Raw genomic sequence first — 17,073 nt, forward strand, 5'->3', positions numbered from 1 at the left:
TAAAAAATCAGTTGAAATGAGTTATGATGAGTCCATGTTAAATTGTCATTAGTATATTCATGAAAAGGGAAGCTACAGAGATATATGTTAAATATGCAAGCTTATTGGTGAGATACCAACTTAATTATAAATCAAGATTTGACCATTTCAAGAAGTCTTAGTATAAAAAGGAGGTATAAAAATTGGTAATGTAGTGTTAGATTAGACAGGAATACTTGAGTCAAGCTCCACTTCTTATACAGACTAGTTGAAGGATCTTGTATAAATCATTTAACATCTGAATGTCCCAGACTCAACTCTGAAAATTCTAAGAAAAGTTGCAAATGTGCAACAAGAGAGGGTGTTCCCATACTAGAGACTTCATAGACTTGGACCAGTTGAAAAAGTCTTGACTTATGGAAATTTGTATTTGAATTTTTTATGATTCGATGTATTCTATGGACCTTGGACATTTAATGCTGTTTGATTTCCAGTTTCTTTTCTGAAAAATGAACAACTTGCACCAACTAACTAACTCACAGAGTGGTTGTGGGGAAAGTGCTATAAGTCTTAATGAGCTATTTAAATAAGTTGATGATAAATCTCTATGGTGATATAGAGAGGAGTTTAAATACCCTGTATAGGAAAGGCATCATTAAATGGGAATGATGTCATTATTCTTTAACAGGCTACATACTAGCATTTCATTTATTAAAATTGCAGTGTAATAGTGGGGCAGGTTGGCCTAGAGTAGCTCTTCTCAAAGTTTTTGGTCTCAGGCTCCCTTTAACATTCTTAAAAATTGAGGACCTCAAAGAGCTTTTGTTTATATGGAAGAAATACATACATGCAGACACACATGTATGTATATGTGTATAGACATACATATACACATATACTTAATATATGTAATACATACAGTATTAGAAATGAAAACTGATTTTTTAAAAAATTCATTTTAAAATAATGATAATAAATCTGTTACATATTAATATAAATAATATTTTTATGAAAAATAACTCCCAGAATAAAAAAAATTAGTGATGAATGGCACTGTTCTACATATTTTTTCAAAACTCTTCCATTTTTGGCTCAATAGAAGATAGCTGTATCTTTATATGTGTTTTTACATTAAGTTATGACTTTTTTTTTGGTTGAAATATATGATGAAAATCTGGTCTTATAGAAATGATGTTAGGTGAAAAAAGGAGTGGCATTTTAATAGGCAAATAATGTACCACGTGTGTGTTCCTAAAGCAAACCAGCAACTGGGCGAAGTATTGTTATGAAAGGAAGGTATAAAAAGTTGGCAAATATATACATTCTGGTGATTATATAGGAGTCAGAAAAAAAATTGCCATCCGTCTCAAATGAAAGGCCTGGGGTACCAGGGTAATTAAATGTCAGGGCTTTACTAGAAAAATTGCTGTAGTATGGTCCTACATCCCTTCTTCTAGGGGTATGACTAAAGAAAGTATAGATGTAGATTTTTCTTGTTATGTAGAGTTCCTTGGTCTCTGATAACCAATATAGACTTGGAGGATATTAGACTAGAAAGTGACCCACAACCCCCTCACTTTGAGGAAGACAAAATTGAAATCCAGAGAGAGAAAGTAATGCTCCAGCAAGCATCTGCTCAGTGCTGGATGATGCCATGAGAACATATATGAAATAGGTCCTATTTAAAAGGAGCTTACATTCTTTTGGAGGAGGTAACATGTCCACATAATAAAGATAGGAAGATAATTTTCGAGGGCAGATAGTAGTAGCTGGAAAGATCCTGGAACATCTTCAGTTGAGGTGACTTTTGAACTAAACTTTGAAGGAAACTTTGGTTTCCAAGAGGCTTTGGTATGGAGGGAAGCCCATTGTCAAATCTTAACCAGAACCAGAACGGCTTCTGTCTCCTAGTCCAGTGTTCTCTTTGTTTTACAAAGATGCTTGTTAGATAGTGAACAGCTTTACACAGAGACATACTATAAAGGAGACATTCCTTTAGATTCAGGATTATTTATAGTCAGAACTGACAAGACTTACTCTTCCGACACTAAGCAAATAATTGTCCTGCATATGGACTCTGGGAAGGAATCTACTTTTGTTTCCATTGAGCAGAACCAAAATTGGTTGATGTTTCTGCTTCTGTGAAAGGGACTAACAAAAATGTCCTGTGGGTTCTTGAAAGGCAGTAGTAGTAAGTTTGGCTTACTCTGCCTATTGGTGTCCATCACTGTTCCACTAATTCTGAAGCATAATAACTCTTATCTCCCAGAAAGGCAAACATTTTCACAAAAAGTGCCCTGAATTTTTCAGTTGATTGCTACACTCAATACTTGGGACAGTAGTAGTCTTATTTTTAAAGCCAAATCTGAATGAGTATATAGGTAGAATAACATTATTAGTGTCGTCATGTATTTTTTCCATGTCCAAAAATTGCCCTTTCTCTAATATGCTTGGACAGAGGCTTGGAGAGACTTTGTTGATTTATCCACTTATTTCTGGGTCACTGAGAACTCTTTGAGTTCTAGAAGTTCCTGGAAAACCAGTTGGACCAGTATGTGCCTTTTCACTACATAGTTCTGATAGATCCTTTTCTCCCAAGAAGTATAATGCACTATGATGAAATAAAATAGGTCATTCTGGGGTATCAGAAGTTGATTTTATACATATATGTGATACAACAGTTAACTGCTTTTTAAATGTGCCAGGAGTTAATGATAACTGTTGTTAATTAGTTTGATATTTTGAAAGATTGATGATTTCATTAGTGTGGATCCCATTCAGTTAGCAGCCTCTTCACATTTCATGAGCACTGTGACTGAAAATTTTTTTTATGGTTGCTGACTTTTGATGACCCTTTCCATACTTGTCTGGGACAGTCCTCCAACTCACAATGTGTCATTGGCCCCATATTTTAAGTTTTGTAAAATGAGTACTAAATACTGTTATACCTGCCAGAGCTTTTGCTCGTCTAACTTAACCTTTGAGTAGCCAGAGTCAATTCTACACCACGAAGTAACACTGTCTTTGGAATTTAGAACAGGGGTTCTTAATCTTTTTTCTGTATTTGGTGGTCTGAGGCTTATGAATTCCTTCTCAGAAGAATGTTCTCTGTAGCCATTATTGAAGAAATCTTAAATCTTAGTCAGTGAAATCCAATCCAAGTTCACAGACCCTCTGAAAATCTGTGGACATCTCGTTAAGATTCCCTGCTTTAAAGGATAATTACTGCATATTCCAATGAATATTGTGCCTGTGGGGGGATTCATTGATTCAAGTGATCCATGCTGCTGCTGTTCAGAATGTTTCAGGCTTGCCTTTAGAGCCTATTGCATATTCTTTGAAATTTCTTCACTGGTGGCAAATTTTTATCCTTTGGAAGTGAATATCATTTTTGTAAACAACCAAAAGCTATTCTTAGTATAGATAGTATAGGTAAGGTATGTAATCAAGCCAATTTTAGTTTAAAAGAAAAAGTTATGAGGATCAGCTGGATACTTAATTTTCTTGTGGTTCTGATACCAAGTCCAAAAGTAGAGTTCCAGGGACAAGCAGTGGCAAAATTATTAGAATAACTGTTTAGCGTCCCGAGGAGGTCATACTGTATTTTGAAGTAAATGACACTTATTTGGGAAAATGTGTTCGTAGTGTATTTGTTTAAATGAAAAGTAATCCTTTTGGGACTGCTGTGTGGAGAACAGATATTATGCTCTTGAAAAACCTTATTTTAAAATTTTGTTAATATGAATTTAATCTTCCGTCACAAATAGTTAAATATACAAAGATTGCATCTGAAACTTTGTTGCCTGCAGTCTGTTTCAGAAAGTGTATGTTATATTTAACAAGGTTGTAACAAAATTGCCCTGTTTGCACTGCCATTTGGACTTTTGCTTTCTTCTATTTTTTAATTGATGTTTTTTACTTTATTTCTTCTCCATCACATCCCATGTATTTATCTTTTCAAACCCCAGTAGAAACCACTTTTCTTTCTAACAAAGGAGTTAGATAGTGAGCAAAAAAACAAAAACAAGGCTTTGTGCAGAAGATGGTGTTTGAGCTGCTGCTTAGAGGGAAGGAGGAAGTAAGGAGAGAGTGCATTCCAGGCATATGAGGCAGCCAGTACACAGTCACAGAGGTGGGAATTGTAGTGTCCTGTGTGAGGAACAAAGAACAGGCCGGCTTGGCTTACTGAGTATGAGAGAGAGTATTTTGATCTCTAGTGAAGCAAAAAAAAAAAAACAAAAAAGAATAGGTTGGGGCCAGGTTGTGGAGTTTAAAGTTAAACAGTTTGTTTCATTCTAGGAGCACTAGGAGTAAGTCACTAGAGTTGATTGAATAAAGGAATCCTGTAGTCAGATCTGCCCTTTAAGGAAGATCATTTGCCAGCAGTGCATCATCGTTTATGTAGCAGTGTATAGATAGATGGACTACAGTCGTGAGAGACTCAAGGCAAGAGGAGTCTCTTAAGTGTAATCTAGGCTATGCTCTCCCCTCTCTCCCTCACCATTTATTCCTGGCTCTTCAGAAGACCAGTAAGTCGTGCTTGCTTCGGCAGCACATATACTGAAATTGGAACGATACAGAGAAGATTAGCATGGCCCCTGAACAAGGATGACACGCAAATTTGTGAAGCGTTCCATATTTTTGTTTGGGTCCACTTGTTGCCATGATATTAGCAAGACATAATGCAATCTCTTACTGGCTAGATCTTATGGGACCATTCAGTAGCTTCAAAGCTAAGGAGACACACCCAGATAGTCTAAGGGCAATCTATGGAACAGATGACCTAGGGAATGCACTTCAGGGAAGTAAAAATTTTGCTGCAACAGAAAGAGATTCGATAAATGTTTCCTGAAGTAGTTATTGAGCCCATCCAGTCTGGAGATGCTGCTAAAGATTACCTGAATTTGTATGTAAATCCAGCTCTGTTGGTGGGTCTCTTAGAGCTTTGTAAGCACAAACCAGCAGATCCGTTTATTTGGCTGGCTAATTGGTTGCTTAAAAATAATCCCAACAAACCTAAGTTCTATCAACAAGAAATTGTGGAAGAATCTAATGAAAATAAAACATACTGAAGAACTTAAAAAAAAAAAGACCAGTAATCTCTCCTTGTTCTAAAGAAAACATAAATCTTTATAGTTACTATTCAATCAGGGGGAAAGAATTGCTCTGTTTCCTTCCCCTAGACACTCTGCCTAGGTAGCTGTTTCTGATTTTTGCTTAACCGTGAGAAGATGAGGAACTTCTTGCTCTTTGATAAGTCAGTCCTAAAAGGTGCACTATGAACGTTTTAGTAAAAGGTTTCTTAACCTGGGGTCTGTGAACTCTACTTTTTAAATTAAAAAAATTTTTAATTAAATAAAGTATAAATAATTATTTTTTTAAGAAAAGAGTAATCTAGGCTCAAAGTAGTGAAGGCCAGAAGTAAGATGGTAGCTTGTGAATAGAGACAAGGGGTCTTACATTTTCGATGTTGTGGAGGGAGAAAGGGCAAGATAGGGCAACTGAATGTGTAACCTCATGCTATGCAATTTTGTTGTTCGGTTGTCTCAGGTCTGTCTGAATCTTCATGACTTGGGGCAGCTGGGTGGCGCAGTAAGTAGAGTACCAGCTCTGGAGTCCGGAGGACCTGAGTTCAAATGTGGCCTCAGACACTTGACACTTAGTAACTGTGTGACCTTGGGCAAGTCACTTAACCCCAATTGACCTGCCTTCCCACCTCCAAAAAAGAAGATACTGGGATATTATTTCATTTTCTTCTCAGGCTCATATTATAAATGAGGAAACTGAGTCAAACAGGGTTAAGTGACTTACTCAGGGTCACAGTATCTGAAGCTGCATTTGAACTCTGGTTTTTCCAGCTCCAGGCCCAGTGCTTTATCCACTGTGCCACTTAGCTGCCCTTTTGCAATTTTTACTTTTTATCCTCTTGTAATTCTTCCAGAGAGCACCCCCTCGTTATGCTGAAGGTCTTGCACTGACTCCTTCTAGTGTTTTAAAGCTATCAATGAAGCAGTCAAGAAAGTGATCTCTTGTTATACATGACCTTGCTATCTTTTATGCCACTTTTAATTCACAAGGCATCATTGGTATATACTGCGATCTACTGTAACTCACTATCTTTTTCTTGTCCTTTGGACCACTTGCAATTTAGTTTCTTCTGAGATTGTACTATTATATTATCTATAGTCTTATATCATCATTAGAAGAATAAGTATTAGAGGATATTATGGCAGGGAATGGAGTGGGGCCTTTGAAAGCACTGTTCAGTTTCTAAGTGCAATCCAGCTTGATCCTGGCAACTGTTTTCTCTGGGTGTAGTTCATGTTATAGTCTAGCCATAGACTTAGTTCAAAACATGTGTTTGTGTTATTTTGGATGAACTAAGTGAGTTTTCTCTTTAGTTCAGGTTTCCTTTGTAATCATGTATATTTTATTTTATACATCTAAAGACATTATTCAGAAAAGGTGTCTATTGGTTTCACCAGACTGTCAAAAGGGGTCCATGACACAAAAAAGGTTAATGCTTGATCTAGTTGCATCGCATCATTTGACAATTTGTAGATGATGAACATAGGAACCCAGTTTCTTCATATATTTCCCAGAATTGGTGACACTAAAACCTAGGAGTCATAAGAGTAACTTAAAATCCTTTAATTGTAACTGAGTTTATTTATTAGGGCACTAATTATCAGCTGACACTGAAATTAGAAGGTTCAATCTCAGTTCCACCCATGAAGGACTAACAGTTCTCTCTTTTAGTGGAGGTGGGGTAGAAGTGATGAACAGCAGAAAATAGACATTCTCTATCAGCTCTTGTCTCTGCTGAAATGTGGGAAAGAGCAACCGTAACCTTCATTTCTTCTTTTAGTTAAATGTATAGTGCTAGCTCCTTGAAGGAAAGACCAAAGGAAAGGAGACTAAAATCCTATTCTATGTCACCTGGACTCAAATTGGTATTGAGAAATGTAGGTCATTCTCTCAAAAAAAGATCTTGTGTTCCTGTGGTCTGATTCATTCATGAGAAATTCTCATTAGCTCATCATAACAACGTGATCTCTGTTAGGGTGGATTATCTCTTGTGGCTAGTATTGCTGCTTATTGTTTTCAGGTTATAGGCTTGATTTTTGCTTCTTGAGATCTAACAGGCATTAGAACCTTCATCTTCCATAGGTTCATACTTAAAAGGATTATGTAATGAAATCCTTATTTTGGCACTGAAATCATATGCAGATTTTCATTATTTTCTCATTGTCTTGTACTTGTCCCAAATTGGAGAGTGGATAATGTTTTATTGAAAAACTCACCGAATCCTGAACATCTGATAGGTAAAAAAAACTCCTTTGTAGTAATGACTGATATATACATTATTTCTTCCTACCTGCTGAAATGGTTCTACAGAGCTAATGGCTAGTCTTGTGAATTTTTCAATCTTAGGTTTCTTCTCTACCTCTTTCTTTCCCTTCAAGATAATCTCAAGTATGTTAGGTTCTCTTCCTTCATTCCTCTGTGCCTTTTGCTACTTAAATTCTACCTAATGAATTCCTTCTTGTACATACACTATCTTGTTTAACTCCTTCATCACTTTTCTTGTTTCTTACCCAGGTTTACTACATCAAAATCTATTCTCTGTCTCTATCATTCATTCCTTTCCCGTACCTTCCATTTTGTGGACAGGTAAATGCAAATAATCTTGACTCTCTGGTATCCTGTTATAAGAAAGCTGAAAGTTTTTAAAAGTGAAATTAGACATAACAAAAACCAGGGCCAGTGGTCTAAATTAGGTCTTTCAAAGTGGCTAGAAGTGACAGAAGTTAGCCTACTGGTCATTTTCATTTTTTTTCCTCAGTGGAAGAAATTTAAATGAAAACTATTCAGCTCTATTTTGGTTTTCTTCTCTTTTTCACCGAAAAGCCATCAATCAACAAGCATTTATTATGTTCTGGGCACTGTGCTGAGTGCTCGGGCACACAATGAAAATTAAAAACAGCCTCTCCCCTCAAGGAGATTACATTCTGATAGGTGAAGACAGCATATATAAATTAATACGTGCAAGATAAATGCAGAGTAGGTAAAAGGTAATTTTAATTGAGATTGTTGCCAGAAGCTAGAGCTGGGGGAGAGACTGGGGCTTTCTTGGAGGGGGAGGTGACAGGAATTAAAGGGAATTAGGGATTCTAAAAGTTAGAGGTTGGGAAGGAGAGAGCATTCCAAGTATGGGGAATGGCCAGAGCGAAGGCATGGAGATGAAACGCGCAAGGAATCACAAGTATTTGAAGCAGCATTAGTTTGAATTTTGTTGGCTAAGCTATAACTAACCCAGATTTATAACATTTAATTTTTTCTTCATTCTTCTTGTTTTTGTATCACCTTTGTTTCCCAATACATTCCTCTTCTCCCTTGCCTCCCAGAAATCCATCCTTATGGTAGAGGTTTTGGGTTTTTTTTTTTTTTGAGGGAGGGAGGAGGATAACATTGTTTAATGGGAAGATAAATAGAATTTGGGGACTAAATGTTTTATCAGTGGTTTTGCATTCTATCATTGTTGTTTTTCAGTGACTGTCTCCCTTCAAAAGATGTTGAGGTCGATTTTCCAAGATTGTATTTATCCAGTAAGATTAGAGGTGTAGCATGTTAAACTCAAATAAAAAATGAGGGCCTCTAAATCTTATGTAAGGATCCCTGTGAGTTGCATATCGACTTAGAAAACCACATAATTAACATTATCTATGTATTTTTATTATCTATTATCTATGTATTTTTATTTATTTTGTTAAATATTTTCCAATTACATTTTAATCTGGTTCTGGCTACATAGGCCCCTATGTTTTGATGCCTCTGGTGTAGTGGATAGAGAGCTAGCCTTGGAGCTAGCTAGACATACCTGGGTTCGTGTCCTGCTTCTGGAAACCTGGGAAAGCTAATTAACCTTCCAGTACTTTAGGTCAACTCTCTAAGAAGGTTAGGTTGCAGAGAAGGTTCCAGTCTGCTTTGATAGAAGAAATTGTTCCATATAAAAATTACAGGCTGTCTCTCTGAATAAGAAATTGTGATCTAAATTTTTAACTTTAATGTGAAGATAGTCTTGCAGCTTCTTTTTAAAAGCCCAATTTCAATTTTTGTCTCTGTTTTAGTCCCTTAGCATAATATAATATCCTAATTGAGAAGAAAGGATACTTCCGTACTATCCTTGTCTCTCCTCCCCTTTTCCTTCTGGGTTCCTTAAAGATTCAGCTCAAATTCTACCTTTCCTAGTTTCTCCCTCCCCACCCCACCCCACCTGTACACCTGTTCCTTCCCTTTGAGATTACTTCACGCTTATCTTTCATATTTGTTTGCATGTTATCTCCTCCACCCAGTTGGGAGATCTTTCAGGACAGGGGCCGTGTTTTTGCTTTTCTTCATAGCCCTAGTGAATTCTGGCACATAATAGGTGCTTAATAAATGCTTGTTGACTGTCTGCCTGCCATCATTTCAGAGCTTCCTAGAACAGGAGTTTGCTCTTGATAGGCCTGGAGAATGAGTGGTTATTGGACTCTAGGTAGATGGAACGCTAGAAACAGCAAAGAGAAGGGTTTGAGAGTATATTCTTACAAGACTGGCTTACTTACTATTCCCTGTACGTGACATTTCGTCTTTTACATCTATACTTTGCATGGAATGCTTGGAAAGCCTACTTTCCTTCAAGGCTCAGTTCAAGTGCCATCTCCTTCAGGAAGATTTTTTTGACTCCCTGGATTGATATTTGGACTGTGCCGTAATTACTCTATATGAATTTTGTATAGATTCTGTATCATCTGTGAATGTTTATTCTCTCTCCCTGATCCCTCTATCCCTGTCCCTAGACGGGGACTGTCTCACCTTTGTATTTGTGACCCCGCAGCCTGGCACAGATAGATGTTTAATAAATGCCTCTTTATTGATTTATAGTGAAAGGCTATCATTTGCCAATTTATGGGGAGAGGTGGCACCGCCATCCTTAAGGTCACCTGGGTTCCTGTCCTGGTTATCATCCTGGACAACTCCTCTCTCACACACACCTTCCCCCCGCTCCCCCAAAAAGTAAGTTGTTAAACGCTGTTGTTTCCCTCTACACAGCATCTTTTTTTAATCTGTTCACTTGTATTCACTCACACAGCTACCACTCTAAGTTCAGTCCCTTGTCACATCTTACTTGCACTGTTGCGGTAACCTCTCCATTGATCTTATTTCTCCAAATCCATCTTCTGCACAGCTGCCAGAGTGACTTTCTTCAGTGCAGGTCAGATCATGTTACCCCCTTCTCAAACTGCAGTGGCTCCCTGTTACTCTAGCATCAAATATAAACTTTTGTCTTTGACATTTAAAGCTCTTCACAACCTGGCCCTGTCATACCTTTCCAAATTATAACATTTACTCCCCTACAGAAGGCTGCCATGCCAGCCTTCTCACGCTTGTTCACATTCAGTATTCTATCTCCAGGCTCTTTTTTGGCACTGGCTGTTACTGTGTGTCTGCAGTACTCGTCGTCCTCCTTTGACCTGTTGTAATCTCTAGTTTTCTCAAAGATCTCAGCCCAACTACTACCTTCTGCTTAAGGCATTTTCCTGTTTGCCAAAAAAAATCTTGTATCTGTTTTGAGTGTGTTTTTTTACATACATACATATACGCACATACATACACACATGTACAATATTCATATGTCTCATATAGAATATAAACTCCTTGAGGGTAGGAATTGTTTCCTTTTTGTTACCCCACCCCCACTGGCGCATAGTAAGAAGTCACTTAATAAATGCTTGTTGATTGAATAATGCTTAATTCTGTAGGATATTGAGGAACTTTATGATGGAATTTCACTGTGTTTTAACTTCCAGATTCATGTAATTTGTCAAACATTTCCATCAGTTATATGAAATTGAACTATTTTCTTGTATCTATTAGATTCTAAAGTATAAACTTTTAACAGGAGAACTCAAATTGTAACCACAAGAGGAAATTTCACTTTTATAAATGTGTTTTGAAAACATGAACAAAGTTCTAATTCTGTTCATCTTCAACACTTAATGTTGGAATTGTTACAGGAACTAAATGTGTTCAGTTAAATTTGGCTCTCAAGTATTGCCCATATAAGCTGACTCATGAAGGAAATGGCACAAGTTAGAGCTAAAATCTCCAGTGAAAATAGGGAGTAGGACTTAATTTGCAAGAATTTAAATTACAGTTGCAAGATACTAGTGAATTGTTAAGGCTTTTACAATAAGTATTTGGTTTTATTTCAAAACATGAGGAATCCTAACATTTTTCTCTTAACAGCCATCTTAATAACTAGGCCTTATTGAGCTAAAAAGCTTGGTTTATATTCATAAGAGTGATAGTTCATGCTATACAGTCAAAATAAACAGATAATGATGTGCACGATTTTAGACATGCTCCTCAGATTGTTATTCAGACTTAAAAAGCTGGTTTATATTTCATGTAGGCTACTTGAAATGCCTGTCAGTCAGAAGTCTTTAACTTCATCTAAGTTTAATGTATCAGCTATGATATATTTTTAAAAGGTTTTTTTGGTTACCTTAGAACCAGGTAAGAAGTGTAATTATTTGTTGTTACATGTTTGCATGGAGTTATTCAATAAATGATCATAAAATCTTCTGATGAGCTTATCTTCATCTTTTTATTAATAATGTAATGATAAACTAACTGAAAAATAGTAAAATACAGCTCAGCATTTTTTTGAAATAATGAATTATTTTCTTTTGTAGGGAAATCCTCATTGACAATTCAGTTTGTTGAAGGCCAATTTGTTGATTCTTATGATCCAACCATAGAAAACAGTAAGTAGTTTTTGTAAGTATTTTATAAAATGAGAAGCCTTTTTTTGGTACATGATTCTGATAAGAGCCATTGTTACCTTCTCTGTAAAATGGGAATGATAATACCTGTAGTACCTATCTTAAAGGAGTGTTAGGGTCAAATGTGATTCGCAATACTAAATGGCAGCATTAATTAGGTATAAGGGAGTGAGAGTAGGCCCTGACTTGGACAGAAAAGACCAAATGGGAGTTACTTGGTTTATCTCCTCCTTTTAGCACCTCAATTTCTCTGTATTGGTCTTGTTTATCTTTTCTTTCTTAGAACATAGTCATATTCCATTACATTCATGTATCACAGTTTGTTTAACTGTTCCCCCAGTTGACAGATATCTACTTTGTTTTCAGTTCTTTGCTACTCTAAATATTTTGGTATATATGGAGCTTTTCTTTTTTTGTCAGTGACTTCCTTGGAGTTATACCTAGTAATGAAATCTCTGGGTCAAATAATATAGACATTTTAATTGCTTTATTTGCATAATTCCGAACTGCCTTCCAAAATGGTTATACTCATTCAAAGTTCCATTAATAAAGAATTTGTTATTTGAAAGTAAACCTCAGGGTTTGTTTTGATTTATGTTTCTTACGTTATTAGCCATTTGGAACATTCTTTCATAAGGTTATTAATAATTTGCAGTTCTGCTTTTGAGAACTGTGCATTTACATCCTTAAGACCACTTAGGCCTTTTGGTCTTGGATGTTTTTGTTAGGTGTCTATATACCTTGTATAACCAGCCCTTAGCCAAAAAATTTCATACAAAGATTTTTTTTCTAGTCATCACCTCCTTATCATATATGTATTATTTTTCAATTTCATGTTATCAAAAATCTTCCTTTAATTTGTTTTTGGTATTGATCTTTTATATCTAAATCAAAATCTGTCATGGATCTTTTTGCAGTGTATATGTATGGTACGGATGTTGATCTAAACCTAATTTCTGCCAGACTGCTTCAGATTTTTTTCACTTGTTTTTAATCATATAATGAGCCTTACCCCTCTAGTTGGAGTCCTTGGGTTTATTATACTCTATGTAACTAAGATAGATTGCTTCTGGGTCTTGTGTGCCTAATTTGTTCAGCTAATTAACTTTTCTGTTTTTTTTTTTTTTTAACTAGTACTGAATAGTTTTGTTGACAACCACTTTATTCAATGGTTGGACATTTTGTAATGCTAGGCTCCATTCCTTTCAAATTTTTTTTCCTTATTTCCCTTGAGATTCTTAGCCTTTTTTTCCTCCAGATGAATTTTATTATTTCTGACCTAGGGCACAAGTTTTTTGGCGGCCAACATCCTTGGCACAGGAGGCACATTTTAATTGTAGTGACCACTGTACTGTTTTTCCCTTACAAACTTGGGGAAACTTGGGGGAAGATGGGAATTATTGAGGTATTACTGTGAAAGCAGTTCCATATCTCTTAGGTAGGTAGATTTTTTTTAAGCTATTTTTTTCCTGCCTAATTCTTTTTACTACAAAATGAGCCAATTGGGGTAGGGAATGGAATATCCACAGAATCTCTGGTTAAAAAATATTTTCGAGCAGTATTACTTTTTGAAAATAAAAGGAGCCATATTTTACTTTTTGAAGTTTCATGGACATAGCAAGATGTACTGTGTTATGGCAGTACAGTGGTAATAAGATTATAGATGATTTGTTCTAAAAAGCATTGAATAACCACTTTTTTCTATTGTGCAGATTGAAAAATTTTGTGATTAGTACATTAAGGATCTCTGAATCCATAACTCTTCTAAGAACAGGATTGGGCCAACATTTTCCTTAAAGGAAATCTATCTTTTAAAAACACAACTGAATTGTATCCCCCAGATTGCTAATCAGTTTGGGAAAATTATTTTTCCCCAAAGTCATTATGCCCCAAAAATCCTATTTCTTGTACAAAATTTGTATCTTTCATATATTTGTTAATTCCCTTTCTAGTTAGTCCCACTTACTGAGGTTTCTGTTCCACTTTCAACAGAAGTATTCCTCAAAGATTCTCCCTGTTTATGTATGAGGATCATGTGATCCTCAAACTCATAGTGGTTAGAGGACACTGGCTTAGGAACCACTGCTCTAAAATTGTTTCTGTCACCATACTATGTGTGTGACCAGAGACAAGTCACTTAACCCCTTGGTTATTTTGTCAGACTGTAATTTATAGATGAGTTGCTTAACTGCGTTAGTAGAGAGAATTTCTACTCAGGGAGTTCCCTACCTTGCTATAATCACAGGTCTAGACCAAAAAACCATTTTAGAGATGAGGAAACAGTTATCTTTCTGTTGATACTGTAGATAACACTGAAGCATAGGGCTATCCATTTAGTTATCTTTTGAACTCCATAATAGCCTATTTTTCATCATATATTTCTCTAATAACAAAAATTTACGCTAGTTCTTGAAAATTCTTTGTTGTCAATTATCGTAGCCTTCTTATGTGTATATATACCATTTCATTGCCCTTTGGATGATCCTCAACATTACTTCTTAGGAGACTAAGGTATTCTGTGTCTCATATATTACAGTATCAATAAATTTGGAGTTTAAAAGATGGGCCTTTCAGTGAGAAGCTTTTGGCCATTAACGCAGGTTCCCAAGGGCAATCCAAGGATACTGTCATTCAAGGGACAATGGTACTCAAACAGTAAATTTAAAACTGAGACTTGAATCTCAGGCATTCTGACTCTAAGATGAATCTGACTAGCCTTTTGTATTGAGGTGTACAAGTCAACAATTTTTTGTTCCACAATTCTTTTTTTTTTTTTTTAATTTTAAGTTCCAAATTTTCTTCCCCTCTCCCTGAGCAATCTGATATAGGTTATATATGTGTGCAGTCATTTAAAACATACCCATAGTAGTCATGTTGTGAAAGAAGAAACAGACCAAAAGGAAAAAAAAAATAAAGAGAAAATGTTTCGATCTGTGTTCAGACTCCATCAGTTTTTTCTCATAGTATTTTCCATCATGAGTCCTTTGGAATTGTCTTGGATCATTGCATTGTTGAGAAGAGCTATGTTGATGATCCACAATGTTGCTATTACTGTATACAGTGTTGCTGGTTCTGCTCACTTCCTTTTGCATAGATAGCTCCTTTCCCCTTTTTTATGATCTCTTTGGGACACAGATCTACTTGTGGTATTCCTGGATCAAAGGTATGCACAGTTTGGTTGCTCTCCAGAATGGTTGGTTCAGTTCACAACTTCACCAACAGTGCATTGGTGTCCCAATTTTCCAACATCCTCTCCAACACTTACCATTTTCCTTTCTTGTCATTTAGGTATGAGGTGATATCACAGAATTGTTTTAATTTGCATTTCTCTAATCAGTAGTGATTTAGAGCATTTTTTCATATGACTATAAATAGATGCCTTTGATTTCTTCATCTGAAAACTCCCTGTTCATATCCTTTGACCATTTATCAATTGGGGAATGACTTTTCTTATAAATTTGACTCAGTTCTCTATATATTTGAGAAATGAGGCCTTTATCAGAGGCACTTGCTGTAAAAATTGTTTCCCAGCTTTCTGCTTTCCTTCTAATCTTGGTTGCATTGGTTTTGTTAGTGGAAAAACTTTAATATAATCAAAATTGTCCATTTTATATCTTGGAATGCTCTATCTCATGTTTGGTTATAAATTCTTCCCTTATGAATTTAATTTCTAGTTGGGGAATTTACAGGTACATTGGCCTCTGGTTGGAAAATGATAGTTTTCATGGGAGGCATTTGTCACAAAGATTGGGAATTTCAGAGGGGAAAATGTTTTTAGAGTAGGCACTTAACCAGAGATAGTATTGTGGAGGAGGTGTAAGTTCAACTGGACCTTGAAAGATGCCTAAGCTTTCAGAAGATGGATAGGGTTTAGGAGAGGAAGGGAATTCATTCCAGGAAAAGAAGGAGAGAGACAGGAAAGCGTGGAGTATATTAGGGTATGGTGTGTCATTTAGTTGTTTTTGGAAGTTACTATATTTAAGGTAACGAAAGGCAGGAAATTAATGTTAAAAAGAAGGTCAGATTATAGAGTGCCTTGAGTACCAGGTTAAAGAGTTTTGGCTTGATTGACCAGTGGGTAAACATTAAACATTTTTTGTTGTTGAGCTTACATTGTGTAATTTCGTTATTGTTGTTTTTAAGTACAGAAGTGACAGTTATGCTGTAATACATTGTATGATGGCTTGAAAAAAGGAGAGACAACTAAATCCTTGGGTCATTTAGTGATTTAGAAGTCATTGGTGACACTTTTAAGGAAGCAGAGTAATGGGAGCAGACACCAAATTGTAAAGGCTTCAAGATAGATAGATGGGTAAGAAAATGGAGGCAGCCGGTGCACATGTTTTCTTTCAAGTTCCTGTAGCATTCAAGTGGACATCAGTGTGGGAGAGTGGAGAAAACATAGGCTTGAGAGTCACAACCTGTGTTCTCATTGTTACTTTGCCCCTAACTAACCTTGTGACCTTGAGCAAGACACTCAGATCCATCTGCTTCACTTTATTCATCTGTAAAATGAAGGATTTTTTTAAGAAAAAAAATTAATATTGTACTCTGTTTTAGGCACAAATATGCCAGAAACAATTTTTATTAATTTAACAAGTATATGTTTCTTAGAGAAATGTCTAAACTGATATAGTTCTCCCTTGCTTAAGACGTTTCTCTACCTCAAGACAATTTGAGGTAACATAAAGAATCTTGAATAATAAAAAGGTCATAATATATTAAAATCTAGTCTGTGGTTAACATTTTACTCTGTAGAACAAGTTATTTAAAAATTTTTCATTTCTTTCTTGACCACACTCCCATCAAAGATTGAAAGTCCTTACTTCCCTGAGATCAATCTTATTTAGGGAAGGCTGTGATCTTAACCAAAGAAGAATTAAATTGGGTTGCCACCCTTAATCCCTAATCCTGGAATCTTAGCCCTTGTTAGTGACCTTTTACACATTTTCATAAAGGGAAAAACCTGGAAAGAACTTTAGATTAAAGAAATATTTATTTCTTAATATTTTCAGTTGAACTAAAAAGGAAATTTTAGAGTATGCTTCTATAAGGGGTTGAACCTTGGGGTTGCCCTTTTCAGCTTGGAAACTCTAAAGTCTGAGATTGAGGATTTTTTGTATATCTTTTACAAGATGAATAGTTTTGGAAAAAATCTTGAGCGTTATTTGAAGATAGATGTTGATGAGAGTGATAAAAATATTTATATAAATACATTTATTTAATATTTAAATAGAAGGATTAGATGATATCCTGCAGGAGA

At 35.8% G+C, this 17,073-nt stretch overlaps 1 protein-coding gene and 1 non-coding gene across 2 annotated transcripts in view; both read left to right on the forward strand.

The window, feature by feature from the left end:
* The window catches only part of RHEB (Ras homolog, mTORC1 binding), a 63,407-nt gene that overhangs the window by 21,051 nt on the left and 25,283 nt on the right, over positions 1-17,073 (forward strand). The window contains exon 2 of the mRNA XM_036762017.1: positions 11,721-11,792. Within this exon, the coding sequence (XP_036617912.1) occupies positions 11,721-11,792 (72 nt within the window). The remainder of the gene's footprint in view (positions 1-11,720; positions 11,793-17,073) is intronic.
* Positions 4,516-4,622, forward strand: LOC118852510. The gene has a single exon (XR_005010582.1). It is a non-coding gene; the product is annotated as a U6 spliceosomal RNA (small nuclear RNA).

The sequence above is a fragment of the Trichosurus vulpecula genome, chromosome 5 (genome assembly GCF_011100635.1).
Source record: "Trichosurus vulpecula isolate mTriVul1 chromosome 5, mTriVul1.pri, whole genome shotgun sequence".
In the NCBI taxonomy this organism is placed as follows: domain Eukaryota; kingdom Metazoa; phylum Chordata; class Mammalia; order Diprotodontia; family Phalangeridae; genus Trichosurus; species Trichosurus vulpecula.